Source organism: Ictalurus punctatus, chromosome 14 (assembly GCF_001660625.3).
Source record: "Ictalurus punctatus breed USDA103 chromosome 14, Coco_2.0, whole genome shotgun sequence".
Taxonomy (NCBI): domain Eukaryota; kingdom Metazoa; phylum Chordata; class Actinopteri; order Siluriformes; family Ictaluridae; genus Ictalurus; species Ictalurus punctatus.
Window position 1 is genome coordinate 1,545,001 of NC_030429.2, and position 18,164 is coordinate 1,563,164.

The window sequence follows — 18,164 nt, forward strand, 5'->3', positions numbered from 1 at the left end:
TAGGTGTTACTTACTTTAAGACTTGTCTGTTCCCACACAAGTGTTTTTTTTTTTTTTTTTTTTTTTTTTTAATATATCTAGATAATATATCAGGGAATGAAAGCTGAAATTCTGCTCTATCCTCTCATATTCATCTTTTTATCTCAAACCTAAAGTGTATAGCAAAAACAAAGTAATTTGCATAGATAGATAGATAATGTTTTACTATATCATTCTTTGTTGAATTGTATCAAAGCTTATTGTTTAGTTGTCTTTTTTAGTGCTTTCTACACTTACACAGCACAGTAACCCGACATTTGGCCTTTAAGCAGTTTGTTAGCAGGTTGTTGTTTTGAACTGAAACCAGCAGCGGCCTCAGGAGTGGACCTGACGTCAGAGCTGAGCAGGTCCACGCGCTCACAACCTAAACCAATCACAAAGAGGAGAGTCGCATAATGTCACAACGAACCAATCACAGTGCGAGTCGTGGGCCTCGCGTTTTCTTCAGTGTCGTACTGGAATGTCGCGTCAACGAAAACCTGAAAGAAAAAAAACCGAGTAGGGTGTGCAGTCAGCACTCAGCTGTTCTCTCAGCGTTATCCTTCAGCTTCACCTCAGCACACAGCGGGTAAGTCTTTTAAATACGTGTTTACTTATTCACTCCGTCATAAACTACAGTGCCACTTCTCGTATCGCAGTTTTGACATGTTATAACGTAAACAGTCACAAACTGTTTAAAAATCCAAAATCCATTGTTGCAGGAAAAACCCCGCTTAATAAGGACAATCTGCATGAATCCGGATTAGAGAACTCTGACATCTAATCTAACCTTGTTAGATTAAAACGACTTTAACACACCATACATATCTATATTGTGCAGGAGGTCGAAACTCAAAAGAGTCGATTCTGAGATTCCAGGCTGTTGTGAATCGAGAGTCGACTCCAAAGATTCGGAGTCGATTCTGCAGACTGAGTTGATGAGTTGAGAGTAGTCTCTCACACTGGAGTGGCTTTATTGTTTTATGCTGTATTTCTTGTCGACCTTGTCAGTGTACATGTCTTTTCTAAAAGGTCAGTCGTCTAAACAACACCATCTTATAACCTTTAGTAAGGATTTCTAATAATTGTTATTTTGACCACAGAGTATTGGTTTAAATACATTCTCCGAGAAGATGACGGACTAAAGACCATGATCCTTTAAAACACATCTTAAATAATAAACTCCTATTTGTGTTCAAATGCATAAAAATGTGTGTGCGAGAGACATTTAAGTGTGTGTACTAACTGTTAACCAACATCATTTCCTTCCTGTTTACAGTCGTGAGCACAGCCATGGCCACAACCCAGTCAGTGTTCGCTGTAGCTGTGTGCGTCCTGATGATCACTGAAATAATCTTGGCGCAGAAAGATTACTACGAAATCCTGGGTGTTCCCAAAGACGCCTCTGAGCGCCAAATCAAGAAAGCCTTCCACAAACTGGCCATGAAGTATCACCCAGACAAGAACAAAAGCCCGGATGCAGAGGCACAGTTCAGGGAGATTGCCGAGGGTGCGTTTAATTTCCTGCTCTGTTCATGTAACTCGCCTTTCCATCAATGTCCAGTTCGTACTTAAAGCACTTTTGAGAAATGATTCCTTTGCGTTAGAGATAAGCTGAACCGAGTATGCAGGTATTCCATTTTGAGCGTTAACCGACCTTCTTTTGTCCCTCAGCTTACGAGACGCTGTCCGACGCCAAGAGGAGGCGGGAGTATGATCAGATGAGGAGCAGCCGGTTCTCCGGAGACGGCGCGCGAGGAACCAGGGGTGATCAGTTCCGTCAACCGTTCAGCTTTAATTTCGAGGACATGTTCAGAGACTTTGATGTTTTCGGCCAGCCGACACACTCCCAGCATAAAAGGCATTTCGAGAGCCACTTTCAAGCCCACGAAGAGGCGCACAGAAGAAACTTCCGGAACTCTTTCGGCGGTGACCCGTTCGATATGTTTTCGGACTTTTTCACGTTCGACGGACACTCGGACGGCGGCGAGTTTCACGGCTCGGCCGGCCGGCAGCGCTGCCGCACGGTCACCCAGCGCAGAGGAAACATGGTGACCACGTACACCAAGTGCTCCTGATGCTCCTTTTCCTGCGCTAACGTGGAGGAATACTTTAGTTTTGACGTTTAATTAAATCTCTTGCTGATGCTTACTGTCATGACTGAATCAGATTCTGTGACATGAACGCTCGGAGCAGAGTAAAGCTCCCGACTTCACACGCTTTAAACGAAGGGCTTAAATTCAGGCTTATATCAAATAATAAATAAATAAATAAATAACTCTAAACATCTAAGCTGGATAGGTTGAGAGGTTTCACACACCCGGCTTCACGCCCGCAAACACGTTCCTTAGGGTCAGGGAGTCAGCGTTGTGATTGAACCTCTCGAGTACAACGCAGACGAATCTTAAAAACTCATGTATTGACTTCACACGCTTTCCAAATACAAAAACCTCGGATGTTGCACGACGTTTAAAAACGAAGCTCGATTGTCGGCTCGTGTGTCTTCCCTGTGCTCGCGCACAACGCTGAGCAGTCCTCGCACTTTCTCCTCGCTCACAGGCGCACCGGAAGCGGACATATGTAATGCAGTTCAAAATCATCAAACCCCCGTTTTATCCATAATACCCTTCAGCTGTGGAGCTGGGAGCGTTATCCTGTATAATGTGCAATAATTACACGCGTCTTCTGTTTTGTTTGGGAAACCTGTCGGGTGACCTACGACCACACAGCCCGGTCCGTCCCTCAGGGTTAACAGCCGTTTTCAGTGGATTATTTTAATCTGAATTATTTTCATAAACACCGCATTTGCATGTGGTTTGGATGCAAAGTAACTCTTTCAAGTCTTTATCAGATTGTCTCTGGGTTTGTTTTTATTTTTGAAAATGGCAAAACAAACAGGTTGTCGATGGTACGATTGTGTTTTGGGGGTTTATTAAAGGAAACTGTAAAGACCCTTTTGGTTTAATATGATGGAGCTTCACAGGAGTTTTTTTTTTTTGAACCGTTACCTCGTGTCATGACGTTGACGCACAGGACGACGTGCAATATTATACCTTGTGTTTGCATTTTGTCTTCTTCTTTTTCTTTACTTAAACATTTTGATGATTGTACACAAATACATTCAGTACCCTCTGTGGGATATTTTGGGTGTATTGATACGTTTTTTTTTTTGGCTTTGTGTGTATAAACTGCTGTATAAAAATCTATTCATGTGTCATTGCTTCAGATACACACACACACACACACCTGTTGTAGCTTTTCTGTTCTTATGGTCAAGATGTTCATGCAGTCAGTACACTATGAATAACATAATCCTTATACAATATCACAATCATAAATGACAATAGACCGAATCTTTTATTGTTTTAAAGGGGTTAGTCATTTACATGGACACATCATTTTATATGTTTCATCAGAAATATGAAATATCCCACATATATTCTTTAATCCGCTTTGTTGCAGAAACAAACGAATTCCCAGAGTCTTTAATAAATAAATAATGTTGAAAATACAACAGTGAATAAGTTTAAAGGAGATCATTTACCCCTTCTTTTGCTTCACGGTTGTTTGGTGTGTAAATATTTTAGGTAGTAAAATAATTCTAATATAAATCCTAATCATCGGTGAACAGTTCAACGTTCAGTGTAACTGCATGGATAGCTGGTGAAGGTTTCGAACTAGCCGCGTCCCATTTCCAACATAGATATCACTGTTATTGTTAAATGAATATTAAATGAACCCCACAGACCCTGTGTAATTACTCCACTGACCACAAGGGGGCCACGGACCACCGGTTGACTTGTTCTGGGGAACTGGTTTGGTGTGCAGGCCAGGGTTTAGGACTAGGACCGGCGCATTTCTTAAAGTAAAAGGATTCGCAGCAGCAGACAGGACCCGATGCTGGCCTTTCCTTCCTTCGTTATTATTTTTAAATTATTTTTTTTCCACATTTCGGGCTTGTTTACAATCGTCCTCATACTGGTGTATCATTACTTATTAAAACGAATGACATATTGTTATAAATGATCATTTTGTTCATTTTAAGCCTTTATTAAATGATCTGCGAATAGAATAAACAATATGGCAGAGTACACTGAGTACACTAAAAATGTCAAGAAATAGGTTTAAATAGTCTTATATTTGGTTCACTGTAATCTGACGATAAGAAACACTGGATACATTTGACTATATTTAAGATATTTTCACTTGATGTCAGTGTTTGCATTGAGGAGGATCTCGGATATTTTGACAGCCTCTATCTGATCACGAACTGAACCGATTTGGGGGTCGTGTCTACTTTACTACGGCATGTACGCCAAAAAAGTGACCAAAAAGTGACCAAATCATGAGAAAGAAAAATCCTCCAGAGATGCCAAGGCGAGTTTTTAAAAATGAAGCTGAATAAAAGCGCATTGTGTTGGTAAAATATAGCCTAATGTTTCCCCAAAGTATTATTAACAGGTTCCACCATCAATTCTGATAAAATAATAAATCCTTCACAAATGGTTCACTCGGTTATAAACGCAAGGTCCTGGTTGTTTTGCTCCAACACCACTGTGGGGCAGACACGGTGCAGTGCTGAAGCCTACACATCTCTCTCCAGCCCCTTTCCCTTCACCACCACAGCAACACCTGCACCTAAACACCTTTAACAGCTTCTAGAGCCTTCACTGATGATCGATCTCACGTGTGTTTGGCTACACGGTTCAAATGTTAATAGCCCTCGGGGTGAACATCGTCACTGGATTGAGTTTCTGTCTCACATGAAAGGGTTCAGCGCTGCGTGTAATCTATAACCACAGAAAACATCTCCATCTCAACTTACACACGCACACACTCACACGCACACACACACACACACACTAGAGGTGTTATTTTAACATAGAGGTTATTGCAGTGGAGCTCTAGAGTAAACGTTTAGGTCAACAGCTCACTAATTTGCCGTGGATATACAGTGTGGACATTAAACTGTATAAAAGTTGGACATTAGTTAGGACTTTACAGCAATAAGAGCAGCAAAAGCACCAAAAGGGGAAAATATCGCAGTGAAATATTTATTTTAAAAAATTTATTATAAAGTATCACTGTCAAACTTTCCATTTTGATAAATAACCTTTCACTTTCGTGCAATTTAATGCTTTAATGGTTTTTGGAAGAAAAAAAAACTCCTCAGAGAGAGAGAGAGAGTGTGAGAGAGTGAGTAACGGAGAGAGTGAGTGAGAGAGTGAGTAAGGGAGAGAGTGAGTGAGTGAGAGAGAGGGCGTGAGAGGGAGGGAGAGTGAGAGAGAGGGCGTGAGAGGGAGGGAGAGTGAGAGAGAGTGAGTGAGAGAGTGAGTGTGAGTGAGAGAGAGAGTGAGTGAGAGTGAGTGAGGGAGAGTGAGTGAGGGAGAGAGAGAGAGAGAGCGAGTGAGAGAGAGTGAGTGAGAGAGAGTGATAGAGTGAGAGTGAGAGAGACAGAGAGAGAAAGTGAGTGAGATTCGCGTGTGGATCAAACCCCGAGTGGTTATTCACTTCACTGGGTTAAATTCACTGTTACTGTGCAAGTCCTCATAGAACTAGAAGGAAAAAAAAGAAGTACTGTTTATTTGAACTGATTGTATTCTAATGAGGGGCGTGGCTTTTGAACTCAGTTTGCATATTTCCATTTCCATTTATTCATTTAGCCAAAGCAGCTCACAAATGGGGAAATACATCAGACGCATTTGCAGAACTTGAAACTGATTGAATTGTGAGTGACAGGCGAGCGGCACTCCACTCCTCTTCTAAGGCCTACGCACTGTGAAGTCTTTAGGAAGAAGTGTTTCAAAGAAGTTCTTGGTTCACCCTCTTTGGGTTGTGTGTGTGTGTGTGTGTGTGTGTGTGTGTGTGTGTGTCTGAAAGTTCATTTGCTCCACTGGAGTTTCACTTGCAGTGAAATAGTATTAATGACCAGTGATTTAAGAAATATATTTTTTCATGTTCACTGTACAGAGATGAACCGTTTAAGTCAGTTTGAGTCAAATTTAATAATTAAATAGAAAACTGCTAGTTTTAGGAGAAATCCTTGGTGCCATGTACAGTGTTGCTGGAAAGTTTGTGAACCCTTTAGTATTTTCTAAATTTCTGCATAAATGTGACCTAAAACATCATCAGATTTTCACACAAGTCCTAAAAATAGATAAAGAGAACCCAGTTAAACAAATGAGACAAAGATATTATAGTTGGTCATTTATTTATTGAGGAAAATGAAACAATATTACATATCTGTGAGTGGCAAAAGTATGTGCACCTCTAGGATTAGCAGTTAATCTGAAGGTGAGATTAGAGTCAGGTGTTTTCAGTCAGTGGGATGATGATCAGGTGTGAGTGAGTGAGCGTCCTGTTTTATTTAAAGAACAGGGATCTACCAGAGTCTGATCTTCACAACATGTGTTTGTGGAAGTGTTTCATGGCACGAACAAAGGAGATTTCTCAAGGTCACAACGGGACCCAGGGTAACTTCTCAGCATCTAAAGATCTCTCTCACATCGACTAATGTTAATGTTGACGAGTCCACCATCAGGAGGACACTGAACGACAACGGTGTGCATGGCAGGGCTGCAAGGAGAAAGTCACCGCTCTCCAGAAAGAACACTGCTGCACATGTGCAGTTTACTAAAGACCTCGTGAACAAGCCAGAAGGGTATTAGAAAAATGTTTTGTGGATGGAGGAGAACAAAATAGAAGTTTTGGTTTAAATGTGAAGCGTTGTGTTTGGAGAAAGGAAAACGCTGCATTCCAGCATAAGAACCTTCTCCCATCTGTGAAACATGGTGGCGGTAGTGTCATGGTTTGGACCTGTTTCGCTGCATCTGGACCAGGACGACTCGCCATCACTGATGGAACAATGAGTTCTGAATGATAGCAGCGAACTCTAAAGGAAAATATCAGAACATCTGTCCACGATCTGAATCTGAAGAGAAAGCGGGTCATGTAGCAACACAACGATCCTAAACACACGAGTCGTTCTACCAGAGAACGCTTAAAGAAGAATAAAGTGAATGTTTTGGAACGGCCGAGTCAAAGTCCTGACCTTAATCCAGTAGAAATGTTGTGGAAGAACCTGAAGCGAGCAGTTCATGTGAGGAAACCCACCAACATCCCTGAGCTGAAGCTGTTCTGTACTGAGGAACGGGATAAAACTCCTCCGAGACGACGTGCAGATGATCAACACTTACCCCAAACGCTTATCTGCAGTGATTACGGCACAAGGGGCTCACACCACACACTGAAAGTAAACGTTCACATACTTTTCCCACTCACAGATATGTAATATCGGATCATTTCCCTCAATCAATAAATAACCAAGTATAATATTTTTATCTCATTTGTCTAACTGGGTTCTTGTTGTCTACTTTTAGGAATAATTTTGAATCTCTGATGATGATTTGGGTCACATTTATGCAGAAATGTAGGCTTTCAAGCAGCTCTGTAAATGTCACTAAATTGACTCTTTTTAGACTTTATGAGTGGAAATTGTTACCACACTTTTCTTGAGTAAATCTCACTCCAGTATTTTTTCAGAGTAACGCTTAGCAACACGTCAACAATTTACAGCTCTTGTTGCAGATAATCTCTAGACTTTGGAGAAACACGTATTTGACTTTTATTGAATGGAGGTGTTTAATCATCTGATCGTGCTATCACACTGAACTTGAGTAAGCCTAGTTTGAGAGCTACCACAATTCCGCACCAAATAACCACACCCCTCACAGCCACGCCCCCTCTCAGCCAAGCCAAGGTTTATTCTTTCTTAAATGTTTTCCCTTTTTTTTCTTCTTCTCAAAAAAACTGTCCTGAAGAGGGCACTAATAATAATAATAATAACAGACTGAATTATAAATAACTCTAATTTGTTCTTCATTTCTTTCTTCAGTACTCAGCCTGTTCTGTCCGTAGCCATCAAAACCGTTCCCTTTGAAGACATGACATGAGACAGTGAGACAGCGTGAAATGTTGGTGTAAAATGAGCATCATAGCGAAGTACTTTGGAGACACTATGGAGACACTTCAATCATTGGAGTGGAATGAGGTCTTAAAGTGCTGCTTCTGGGTGTTAAGTGTTAATCAATCACGGGCATCGCTGAACATCTCACTTAGATCTGTTTACGTTTCCCAATGGGACGCGCACGTGAGCGTGTTAGTGCATTTGAAATGAAGCGCGTTAGCTAGCTAAGTGAGTTAGCTTGTATGATGTTGGGTTGGAATGGAAAAGACCGGGTTTTGTTTTACTCGCGAAAAGCGGCTGATCGTGAAGAGCAATATACTGCTGCCTTCGATTTACCTCAGAAGTGGGAGGTTGGAGCACAGAATGATATCATTCTCAACCTCCGAGCAATCGAGCTACAAAATGGCGGAACACGCACGGACGCCTCCACGTTTGTCTTTTGTTAGCGACAGGCTAGCCAGCTAACTGTGATGCGTGATGTATGTTTTCCTCCTAAATCAGTGAACTGTAGAGTCAGTGTTATAGATTGAACAAGCGAATATGGCTACATGTTGATTGATCTAAAGTTAAAGCTTGTACTGTATAGCAGCCATGTTGATTTGACATGATGTGTTGAACTGACGGTTTTAGGAGACCGTCCGTGATTTACAAGTAAGCATTCCGAGCGTTCGCTTGGTTTTTCGTAGTTGGAGTTAAGACCTCTAGTCGAATGCTAGAGTTGTTAAATAGGTTTATATTGGAAATGTTTTATCTATTTTATCAGTATTACTTGTAGTATAGGAAGATGCTGTAGTTTTCACTCCCATCAAAAAATGGCATTTTTCTAGGAAGCCATGTTCACGATTGAATATCTTCAGAAATGTTAATCCTATCCTCGTGAAATTTGGCAGACATAAAGACAGGCTTGTTTTCAATCTGTATAAATGCTCAGAAGGACAGTTTTTGTCTTACAGGCTGCCAAAAATGGAAAAAGAAAAAAGCGCAAACATGAATGATGATATCGTGGGCTTACAGATGCCACTTCAGTAGACACCGATAGTAAAAGGCACAGTTTGTGATCAAACTATAATACGTCATTGATTTTGTGTCAAAATCTGAGATCCGATCAACCAACCCAATTCGATGTATTGATTAAATTGCAAGATAACTGTTTGTGCATGCACAGATGGTGATGTGGGCTCATTAGTAGGATCATGAACATTTGTGAAAGAACTTTTGCTTTTAGACAGATACAAAGCAAGTTTGTCGGTATGTGCGCCAAATTTCATGAGGCTGGGATTAATATTTCTGGAGATATTCCATCGTAAACATGGCTTCTCAGATAAGACTTTTTTTATTATTATTATTTAATATAAATAATTTATATTAGATTTATTTCTCATGGTGTCACAGAATGGATGCGAAGGCAGAATCAAGTGCAGAGAAAATTTTAATAAAGTGCTATTCAACAACACACAAACTAGAACAAGACAACACTGCGACTCGGCGTGACCAATATAACAAACGACAGCAACAACAGTAGCTCGACCCTGAGTCATGTGATTTGCAGGGGGCTAACCAAACACAGGGGAGGGAAGAATTCAGCCAAAGTACTTTACAGAGGTTAGTTTTTTAGGTGACAAGCAACAAATAAAAAAAACCCCTGGCACTTAGAGTTCCACGGTGTCAGATATCGGGGAATCAGGGCATCTTTTCCGAGTACGAGTACCAAGCACGGTATGAGGCCGGTATCGATATCAGTTCATCCCTAATCTAAATAGTGCCACGAAAACATACTGCATGTGAAAAAATAAGTTAAACTTGTTTATGAACTGGTCATAAGTGTCCTTGGTTCTTTTCTGAAAAAGTTCTACTAGGAACTTTCACTCACAAGGAAACTTCGAAGGTTACAAACTGAAGAACGCTTTTTTGTTGTTATTAGTGTAGCAATCTAGATCAACTTGGAGAGGAAAAAAAACAAAGAAACAAGGATTTAAGTGTGATAATGTTTGTGTGTGTGTGTGTGTGTGTGGGGGGGGGGGGGGGTCAAATTGTCTTATGTACAGTACAAGTATAAAAAAGTCTAGACTGTTTCCTTGTAAACTAACAGGAGATTTTGAGATTTTCAGATTTTTAACTGCTGTATCTGTGGCAGTCAGTAACACACATTGGTCTGGTGTAATGAGATCTGTTGGGATGAAATGTGTGAACTTATTGTGTTTTCACTATGTGCCAGTAAATAAAGAAGTTGAGCGTGGGGAGGTGTGTTGCGGTTACACACGCCTTCCTACATGGGCTTTGGCGTTAATAAGCCTTTTGAATAGGGCTCGCAAAGAAGGGGAAGGAAAGCGGTTCATTGTTTGAGGAGATAAAATACTCACTGCAGGTCGATGTAAACTGTAAACACTTTGGCAGGCACACACCCTCCCTCCAGCACACGCACACGTACGCACACACATACCCATGTGCACGCACACACACACACACACACACATACACTCACTGAGCACTTTATTAAGAACACTATACTGATACTGGCTAGGGCTTCCCTTTGCTTGCATGGATTCCACAAGACATTGGAAACATTCCTTTGAGAGTCTGGTCCGTGTTGACACGACTGCATCACGCAGTTCCTGCAGATGTTTCAGGTGCTCAGAATCTCCTGCTCTACCACAACCCAAAGGTGATCTATTGGATTCAGATCCGGTGACTTTGACGGCCACTGAAGAACACTGAACCCATCGTCATGTTCATGAAAGTCCTTTTGAGAGGACTTTTGCTTTGTGACATGGTGCGTTATCGTGCTGGAAGTAACCATTAGAGGATGGTAAATTGTGGCTATGGAGGGATGCACACGGTCAGCACGAACACTGAAATATGCTGTGGCCTTCAAGCCATGATTGATTGGTATTAACGGGCCCAAAGTGTTGCAAGAAAACATTCCCCACACCATTACACCACCTCCACCAGCCTGGACTGTTGGGCAGGATGGACCCGACCCTCTGTTTGCCTCAGCAGAAAACAAGACTCATCAGACCAGGCTAGGTTTTTCCGTTCTCGGCTGACAGAAGTGGAACCCGACGTGGTCTTCTCCTCTTGTAGCTCATCCGCCTCAAGGTTCCACGTGTTGTGCATTCTGAGACGCCTTTCTGCTCACCACGCTTGTACAAGAGTGCTTATCTGAGTGACTGTAGCCTTTCTGTCAGCTCTGGCCATTCTCCGTCGACCCTCTCTCATCACCAATTTCCATCTGCAATAAAACTCTGGAGATGCTGTGTGTGAAAATCTCAGGAGATCAGCCCAGCCCGCCTCGCACTAACAATCATGCCGCGGTGGAAATCACAGAGATCACACACACACACCCCCCCCGCCCCATTCCGATGGTCGATGTGAACATTACCGGAAGCTGCAGGCCGTATCTGCGTTGCACTGCTGCCACATGATTGGCTGATTGGATCGTGTGGTGTCCCGGCGTTCCCAATAAAGCGTTTTCCGTTAAAGAGTGTAGTTATTAAACACCGATGCGGAAATCTTCCGCGGTGTTTCAGAACCAGACAGAGATGTTGAAAATCCACCCATATTTATTTAATAATGCCACCGAAACCATGTAGACAAGTCATTTACAGCAGGCTCAGTCTTACCACAATACCGAATAACCTTGGAGTTTATCACTGTTTAGTGCAGGCATTAAACAATACCACAAAGTACTGTATGTTTTTTTTTTTTTCCAGGCACAGATACATGTTGTGGTTTTGTGAAAACAATATCATCATGTGTCGCTTTATTCAAATGGCTGTTACTGTGCTATGGCATACACCGTTTCGAATCATTTACATTCGCACAGAATGCAGTGTTTACCTGATTGCTGTCCTTTGTCAGTTCCTGTCAGTACTGAATAGTAATAATCTCGGCGTGGTTCTGTAATCTCCCACTCACCCTTTTTTTTATCTCGGCTCATCTGTTCTTTTACGCTCTGCAAACGTGAAAGGGGAACTTCCAGACAGCCGGTTGTTATTTAAAACTTGTGTTTTTTTTTGTTTTGGTTTTTTTTGGTAGTAAAAAATAAACTGACCAAAGCATTGGTAAAAAAAATTCTCGAGTCAAATATTATTAGGGTGAAACGGAAAAATGGCAAAACACCCAGCAAAACATGCGTCCGTACGTTTTTCGGTGGATCTGTTTGAAAAGCGTGGTGAAATGATACGCTTTTAAACCGCACTCCAGTTAAAACGTACTACACGGTAAACGTTCATTCCAACACGTTACTCTCATACACACACTTCTACATCAACCCAAAGCGCTTCACTGAAGCAACAATCGCTTCTTAGTGAACGCTTCGAAAAGCCGTCTGTGATTTAAAGCGCGTCTGCGTTACCACGGCGACGTGAACGAGTGCCCTTAAGCATCAAAACCAGAAATGCAAATATGATTCCTGAACAAAGTAATGGTTTCGAGGCGCTATTTTATTTATTTTTTTTCTCTTCCTGATGGAGATTAGGAGATAACGTGATCGTCGCAGTCCTCCTGGTCTTTATTTCCAAAAAGAGAAGTACGGCAGAATGGGTTGCACCGTAAGAAGTTTGACGTTGTCACATTTAAATCGAGCTGAGAACACTACACCCCGTTAGCTTGGGCAGACTATAAAAATCACTGGTTGCTCAGAGGGAGGAAAAAAAAACCCAACCAACCCCTGTCACATACAGTACGGTGGTATGACCGTTTGAAAATTATTAGCAGAACAGTTAAGACGTAACCTGCTGGAGCGCACCTGGATTGATCCCTCTGAACACGGCTAGGGGCACAATGGTGAGTTTTAGAAACTAAGCAAGACAAAGTGATTTGCTTCATTTATTGTAGGACTTTCTATGTGATTATCTGCCTAGTTTTATACAATGTTATGCTGTAATAACAACAGAATGAATTGTTGTTGTTGTTTTTTTCCCAGAATTCCTTTGTAAATGATGTATTTGTATTATTATAATTTTAAGCAGGGATCTCTGGATAATGACATTAATCAGGATTTTCAGGATGCCATTGATGTGATGCAGCGACACTCAGAAATATTCTACTATGATACAGGTAGCCTTAAAATCTATCCTTTGAGGATTTTCTTGCTTGTTTGTTGCACGTGTGTGTGTGTGTGTGTGTGTTTTAATCGCTAATAGTTGTTTCTCTGGCTTTTCCTTCAGACAGTAAATACATCGAGAACATCAGAAGTCATGATTCCTCTGTGCAATACTCGGTGTCTTGTTACCGCTACATGCCTCACTCTGTAGGATCGTCCGCGGCCTACGACTGGCACGAAGCATCAGTAAGTACAATATTTGCTGCGCTGTACGTCAGAAAGTTTTTGCGCTTGAGCTCATTCTCTCTGTCTTCCCTAAGTCATGGTCTCATATGGTGCCAGAGGCGTCTCCGTGGGGAACACCTGAACCTCCAGCGCTTTACCCAATACCACCCGAACGGCTCCGAAAAGGTCAGGCTCTTTGCTGTTCCCTGCGTTATCTCTCTTTAGGATTTTCTTGGAGTCAAGATCCAAGAAATATCGAACGAACTTGCCTTAAGATTAGGATCTTTACTCTGGTGGTCAGCAAGCCTTCTGTCCTGGAGATCCAGCTTCCTACAGAGTCGTGCCTATACCTGACACATCTCATTCGTCTGTCCAGAAGACTTACGTTATTATACACTTAACCGTTGTAAATCCTACTGTCCGACAAGTCCGTTTCAAAAACTTCCGAGGACAGATCCTGGCAGTTTAAGAGCTTAACTGAATCAGAACTCTGTAGTCGAGACACATCTCCAGAAGGATGGTTGTTGACCACTGATTTAACTTTATACGGGTTCAATATAATATATACAAAATAATATATCATTAAATGTTATCAACGTATTCAAGTCCTGTCCTCTGTCTACACTACGCAGGCCGTAAGAAGCTGCGTCTGTACGAATACCTTCACGAAGCGCTGCACGATGTCCACATGGTCGACTCCATCCAGTGGACGGACCGTGGCACTGGGACGTTCCACTTCATCTCCAAAAACAAAGAAAAGCTGGCTGAGTGTTGGGGCCAGCGCAAGGGCAACCGCAAAGCCATGACCTACCAGAAAATGGCCCGGGCGCTACGCAACTACAGCCGCACGGGGGAGATCGTCAAAGTGCGCCGCAAGCTCACCTACCAGTTTAACCCGGTGATCCTGCAGAGACTGGAGACCGTGACCACATCAGGTCCGTCACCACTAGAGTTTGTTCCTCACCATCAAATCCCTGCTGAACCGAACTACTACTGCCCCCCTGTAGCTGACTGGCACAACTGGTACTCACAGTGCCCGTTCCCTGCAGAGTACGACTTCACTTCTGCACTAACGTCAGCAGAAGGCCTGAAAACACATGATCCGTCTCAGTGATGGGAGAAGTGTGAGACGTTCCCTGACAGCGCCCTGACCCGTAAACTCCCACAGGGCATTAATAAAACTGACTGAAACATGTTATAATGCTGAGTAGCACAGGGACGTACACACAGAACATGAACAGAGGCTGATGATGTGTAAAAGTAGTCCTTACTCTTCGCTAACGTGTGCCTGCTTACATTCCTATACACTGTATTTCACTGAAAACTTGTACTCGGTGGGGAAAAAGAATCCCTGAAGTAAATATCAGTGTACGATGAACATGAGCGTGAATATGTTTTCTGTCACTGTTTCAAACTTTCAAAATAAAACTGTGTCTAATTTCCAGTGTTGAGAGAATCTGCTTCATGTGGTTGATTGATCAAGGCGCAGGGTTAGGGTACGAAACATCAGTGTTCATACTTTCTTCACGTCTTCGAGAATAACGCGTGAGTGAAACGCGAGCGAAGGAAGAAGACGTGACGAAATAACACGTAATATCTGACCGTTTCGATGCTGCAATTTCCTGCAGGAGCAACAAAGTTTCTATCTGTCTATCTAATAAACATATAGGAATCTGTGCACTCTTAAAAATAAAGGTTCCTCAATGCTTCCTTGTTCTTGTCAAGAACCATTTCTCACTGTATAGGGTTCCGGAGTTGATCTCTGTGCCGTTATCTTTGGAGACGAAAGAAGTTCTTTAGAGCGGTGTATTGGTTCTTCAAAGTATCGTCCCCTAACAAATTAAAGTGAACCCCTATAAAGTATTCTGTGCGACAGGAAAAGGTTCTCCTAGCAGGCGTCACTCGTAAGAACCTTACTTTGTGTCCGTAAAGCACTAACGATGGGTTGTTTTTTTTTTAGAGAACCAGTTTATGATGACATAAGGAACCTTGTGTAGGTTCTTTAAAGCACCAGTAAACAGTTGGTTCTCTGAGAACAGGTTCAAAGCGTTCTCCTATGGCATCAGGCTGGAAAACACTTTTCCGGTTCTAATCGGAACCTTTATTTTTAAGAGTTGCGTGTCTGAAAATGTAGATTAAATGTGCTGTAAAACGTGTTTTTTTTACAGCGCACCTTACGGCACTATGATTACAGTATGTGCGACCGAGAGAACTTTCATCTTTAAGATAAAAGATATTTAGTGAAACTATTTGGGCTCCAGAAGGAGGGTGTGCAGTGCGGTGGCAGAGCCCTTCTTATCTCGCTCAGTTAGGAGGAGGATGTGGTCGGGGCACTACGTTGTGCTTACAAAGACAGGGAGGTGTGTGAGACGGAGATCGGTGGCTTCCACTGCGATGGTGGTTGGGGCGCTGTGCGTGCTTGTCCAAGGTGTTTGAATGTTTGGGGTCTCTGCGAGACCACTTTTGTCATGTCGGTTGTAGATCATGACTGGGAGGCAGTCCACTCCCCTGCACGGAGCTTATTAAGAGGGGGACCAGAGACTCAGCGTGGATCAGCAACGCAAACACTCAGTCCAGGTCATTTTTAATTAGCGTGTGTGTGTGTGTGTGTGTGTTTTAGTTTTTAAATCATCACACGAGTGCTTTCATAACTGGCATTGATTTAAATGAGTAGAGATTAGAACGTGAAGTGACCTGGTGTAGTGGCAGGACAACATGGTAAATGGCCGTCTTGTGTTCATTATGATGTCAGATTTTCTGTTTGGGTTTGTTTTTGTGTTTTCCCTGAAAGATACAAAGCTGTGTGTTATCTTGAACAGAATACGTCACAGGCCTACCAGACAGATCTGGAAGTCATTTTAGAGTTCCTTGAAGAACACTGCAGACAAGAGACTAGGGGCCTATGGGAAAACGGTGAGTGATATAAACGATAGACTCGATAAACGTCAGCATCGCTTTTTAAAGCGCATGCGAATGTAGGGTGGCTTCAACCGGTTGGTTTGTTATTGTCGTATTACAGCCGATTTCCATACAAACCAGCAAATCGTTGCCGATGACTACGGCATCCTGTCGCACCACGTGGATTCGTTACAACTGCTTTCCTCAACAAAGGCTCACCAAGTAAGAACCGTCTCGAATACAAACTCAAAGAAATGAATTGTTTCAGCCATTTCAATTGCACTTTTCTTTGGACGATAAAGGCCGCAGGACCAAAGGAAAACGCACTGGATTCGGCCGGGATAAGGGACTCGGTAATCCAGGGCATGTCCGTGGAGGAAGCTACTGGTGGGAAAAGCCCTTTAAGTGAGCACGTAAGCCTTGAGGAAAGAGCCGGATCATCCCCCAGCGCTACACCTGCAGGCAGAGGTGAGTTCTGCTTTTTGCGGTTTGCCAGATCAGAGTAGCTAAACATTGCCTTGGAGAACAATAGCTTAGGAGCAGCCAGTCCGCTGTCCTGCCCATAACTGCCACACACGAACTCTGTTCTCACTTATCTCTCATCAGTGTCATGACTAAATATATTGTGGCATGCAAGAGATCTTTATCTTTAATAAGTTCTCCGCAAAGACTCCATTCATTGTGCCCTTTAGGAGAAATGGTTTGCCTACACTATTGAACTTTTAAACCCTTCCACAACATTCGGGCGCATACAAATCAGTTTATATGATATGGTTTCAGGGAAAAAGCTGCGCCTCTTCCACTTTTTGTTCGAGATGCTGGAAGACCCTGGAATGGCGCACTGCTTGTACTGGGTTCCTGCGTCTGTGGGGGTTTTCCGCTTCTCCTCCACGTATAAAGAACATGTGGCTGCACTCTGGGGCCAGCGCAAGGGCAACCGAAGGCCCATGACCTACCAGAAGATGTCCCGAGCCCTGAGAAACTATACCCGCTCGGGTGAAATCATCAAAGTGAGAAAAAAACTGACCTACCAGTTTAGCGGCGCCACCCTGACTACGTTACGGAGCCAGCAGAGAATGAAGAACGCCTAACGCTAACAGGGTGATTTCTTTCTTGAATTCCTTGTCTGATTCTCTGTCCATCTCTGGTTTGTCTCTTGGCTGTGATGCGGTTTTGAAGCAGCCATTCTCTCCCGTGTGACGTGTGCCACACTGCTGAGTGTTTCCTAACAAGTCATAACACTAAACACATTCAAATGATTAAAAAAAACAACAACAACAACAACAACAACAAAAACCCATACTTTTTACGATTAAAAAAATGACACCGTGTTGAAGAACATCACGACACCCAGCGTGAGATGTGTTTGTTCTGCAGCAGTTCATCAGAAGGCTTTGCTTCATGTCTTTGTGTTACGCTGTCTTATTTTCTTTAAATAAATAAAGTCATCTTCGCTTTTTAAAGTCGGATTCATTTCATTGCAATTATTGATCCCATTCTGTGTTAATACACTTTATTGGTCTTTAAAGATCTGGGGCGGGACCGGCATCATATCCTTCACTCATCTATAACTATACAACTGAGATATACACTATACAGTATATATATATATATATATATACATATATGTCCCCTGATATGTTGCGTTTAAAATCAACACATGCCAACAGCGATATGAGCATTATATATTGATTAGTTTATTTATTTATTAGTAAAATGTTTATTGAGTATTTAAAAAGGAAGCAATTACAATATTAAAGTAAACAAAATATACGATTATTAGACCTTTTTTTTTTTTTAGACGTTTTTGAATGTCATTTAGTGTCGAGGTTTAAATCTTATTTTATGAGCAGATCATTTTGCTTCTTTTTTTTTTTTAATGAACGCTAAAAATGAGTCGAATGTACAAACAAATGATCGAGCAATAGTATGACTACTGCAGCCTCTATCGAGCTTGAACTGCGTGAGAATGTCTAGGGGTAATAATCTCACAGTAGCCTATAATGTGATGTA

At 42.2% G+C, this 18,164-nt stretch overlaps 3 protein-coding genes across 4 annotated transcripts; all 3 read left to right on the top strand.

Annotated features, from left to right (window-relative positions):
- Positions 1-367: 367 nt before the first annotated feature.
- Positions 368-3,224, top strand: dnajb9b (DnaJ heat shock protein family (Hsp40) member B9b). Its single transcript, XM_017485116.3, has 3 exons — positions 368-607; positions 1,298-1,528; positions 1,693-3,224. Exons 2-3 carry the CDS (start codon positions 1,312-1,314, stop codon positions 2,094-2,096), a joined length of 621 nt encoding a protein of 206 aa, XP_017340605.1. The 5' UTR covers positions 368-607; positions 1,298-1,311; the 3' UTR covers positions 2,097-3,224.
- Positions 3,225-12,594: 9,370 nt separating this feature from the next.
- Positions 12,595-14,697, top strand: spic (Spi-C transcription factor (Spi-1/PU.1 related)). 2 transcript variants are annotated; one of them, XM_017485113.3, is made up of 5 exons: positions 12,595-12,769; positions 12,955-13,042; positions 13,153-13,274; positions 13,349-13,439; positions 13,886-14,697. In XM_017485113.3, the coding sequence occupies exons 1-5, from the start codon at positions 12,767-12,769 to the stop codon at positions 14,365-14,367; spliced, it is 786 nt and encodes a 261-aa protein (XP_017340602.1). In that variant the 5' UTR covers positions 12,595-12,766; the 3' UTR covers positions 14,368-14,697. The 2 variants fall into 2 exon arrangements, with proteins under 2 accessions (XP_017340602.1, XP_017340601.1); XM_017485112.3 differs by having other exon boundaries at positions 12,616-12,769; positions 12,952-13,042.
- An 886-nt stretch (positions 14,698-15,583) lies between these two features.
- Positions 15,584-17,608, top strand: spi2 (Spi-2 proto-oncogene). The gene is made up of 5 exons (XM_017485114.3): positions 15,584-15,971; positions 16,073-16,166; positions 16,273-16,373; positions 16,454-16,619; positions 16,932-17,608. The coding sequence occupies exons 1-5, from the start codon at positions 15,969-15,971 to the stop codon at positions 17,240-17,242; spliced, it is 675 nt and encodes a 224-aa protein (XP_017340603.1). The 5' UTR covers positions 15,584-15,968; the 3' UTR covers positions 17,243-17,608.
- The last annotated feature ends 556 nt before the right edge of the window (positions 17,609-18,164 follow it).

Excerpts from the sequence above, each read along its gene's own strand:
- dnajb9b (XM_017485116.3), top strand. The coding sequence starts at position 1,312 with ATGGCCACAACCCAGTCAGTGTTCGCTGTAGCTGTGTGCGTCCTGATG. Across the intron at positions 1,529-1,692 it reads GTTCAGGGAGATTGCCGAGG|CTTACGAGACGCTGTCCGAC; the intron begins GTGCGTTTAATT and ends TTTGTCCCTCAG.
- spic (XM_017485112.3), top strand. Across the intron at positions 13,043-13,152 it reads AATATTCTACTATGATACAG|ACAGTAAATACATCGAGAAC; the intron begins GTAGCCTTAAAA and ends CTTTTCCTTCAG. Across the intron at positions 13,275-13,348 it reads ACGACTGGCACGAAGCATCA|TCATGGTCTCATATGGTGCC; the intron begins GTAAGTACAATA and ends GTCTTCCCTAAG.
- spi2 (XM_017485114.3), top strand. Across the intron at positions 16,167-16,272 it reads TAGGGGCCTATGGGAAAACG|CCGATTTCCATACAAACCAG; the intron begins GTGAGTGATATA and ends GTCGTATTACAG. Across the intron at positions 16,620-16,931 it reads CGCTACACCTGCAGGCAGAG|GGAAAAAGCTGCGCCTCTTC; the intron begins GTGAGTTCTGCT and ends ATATGGTTTCAG.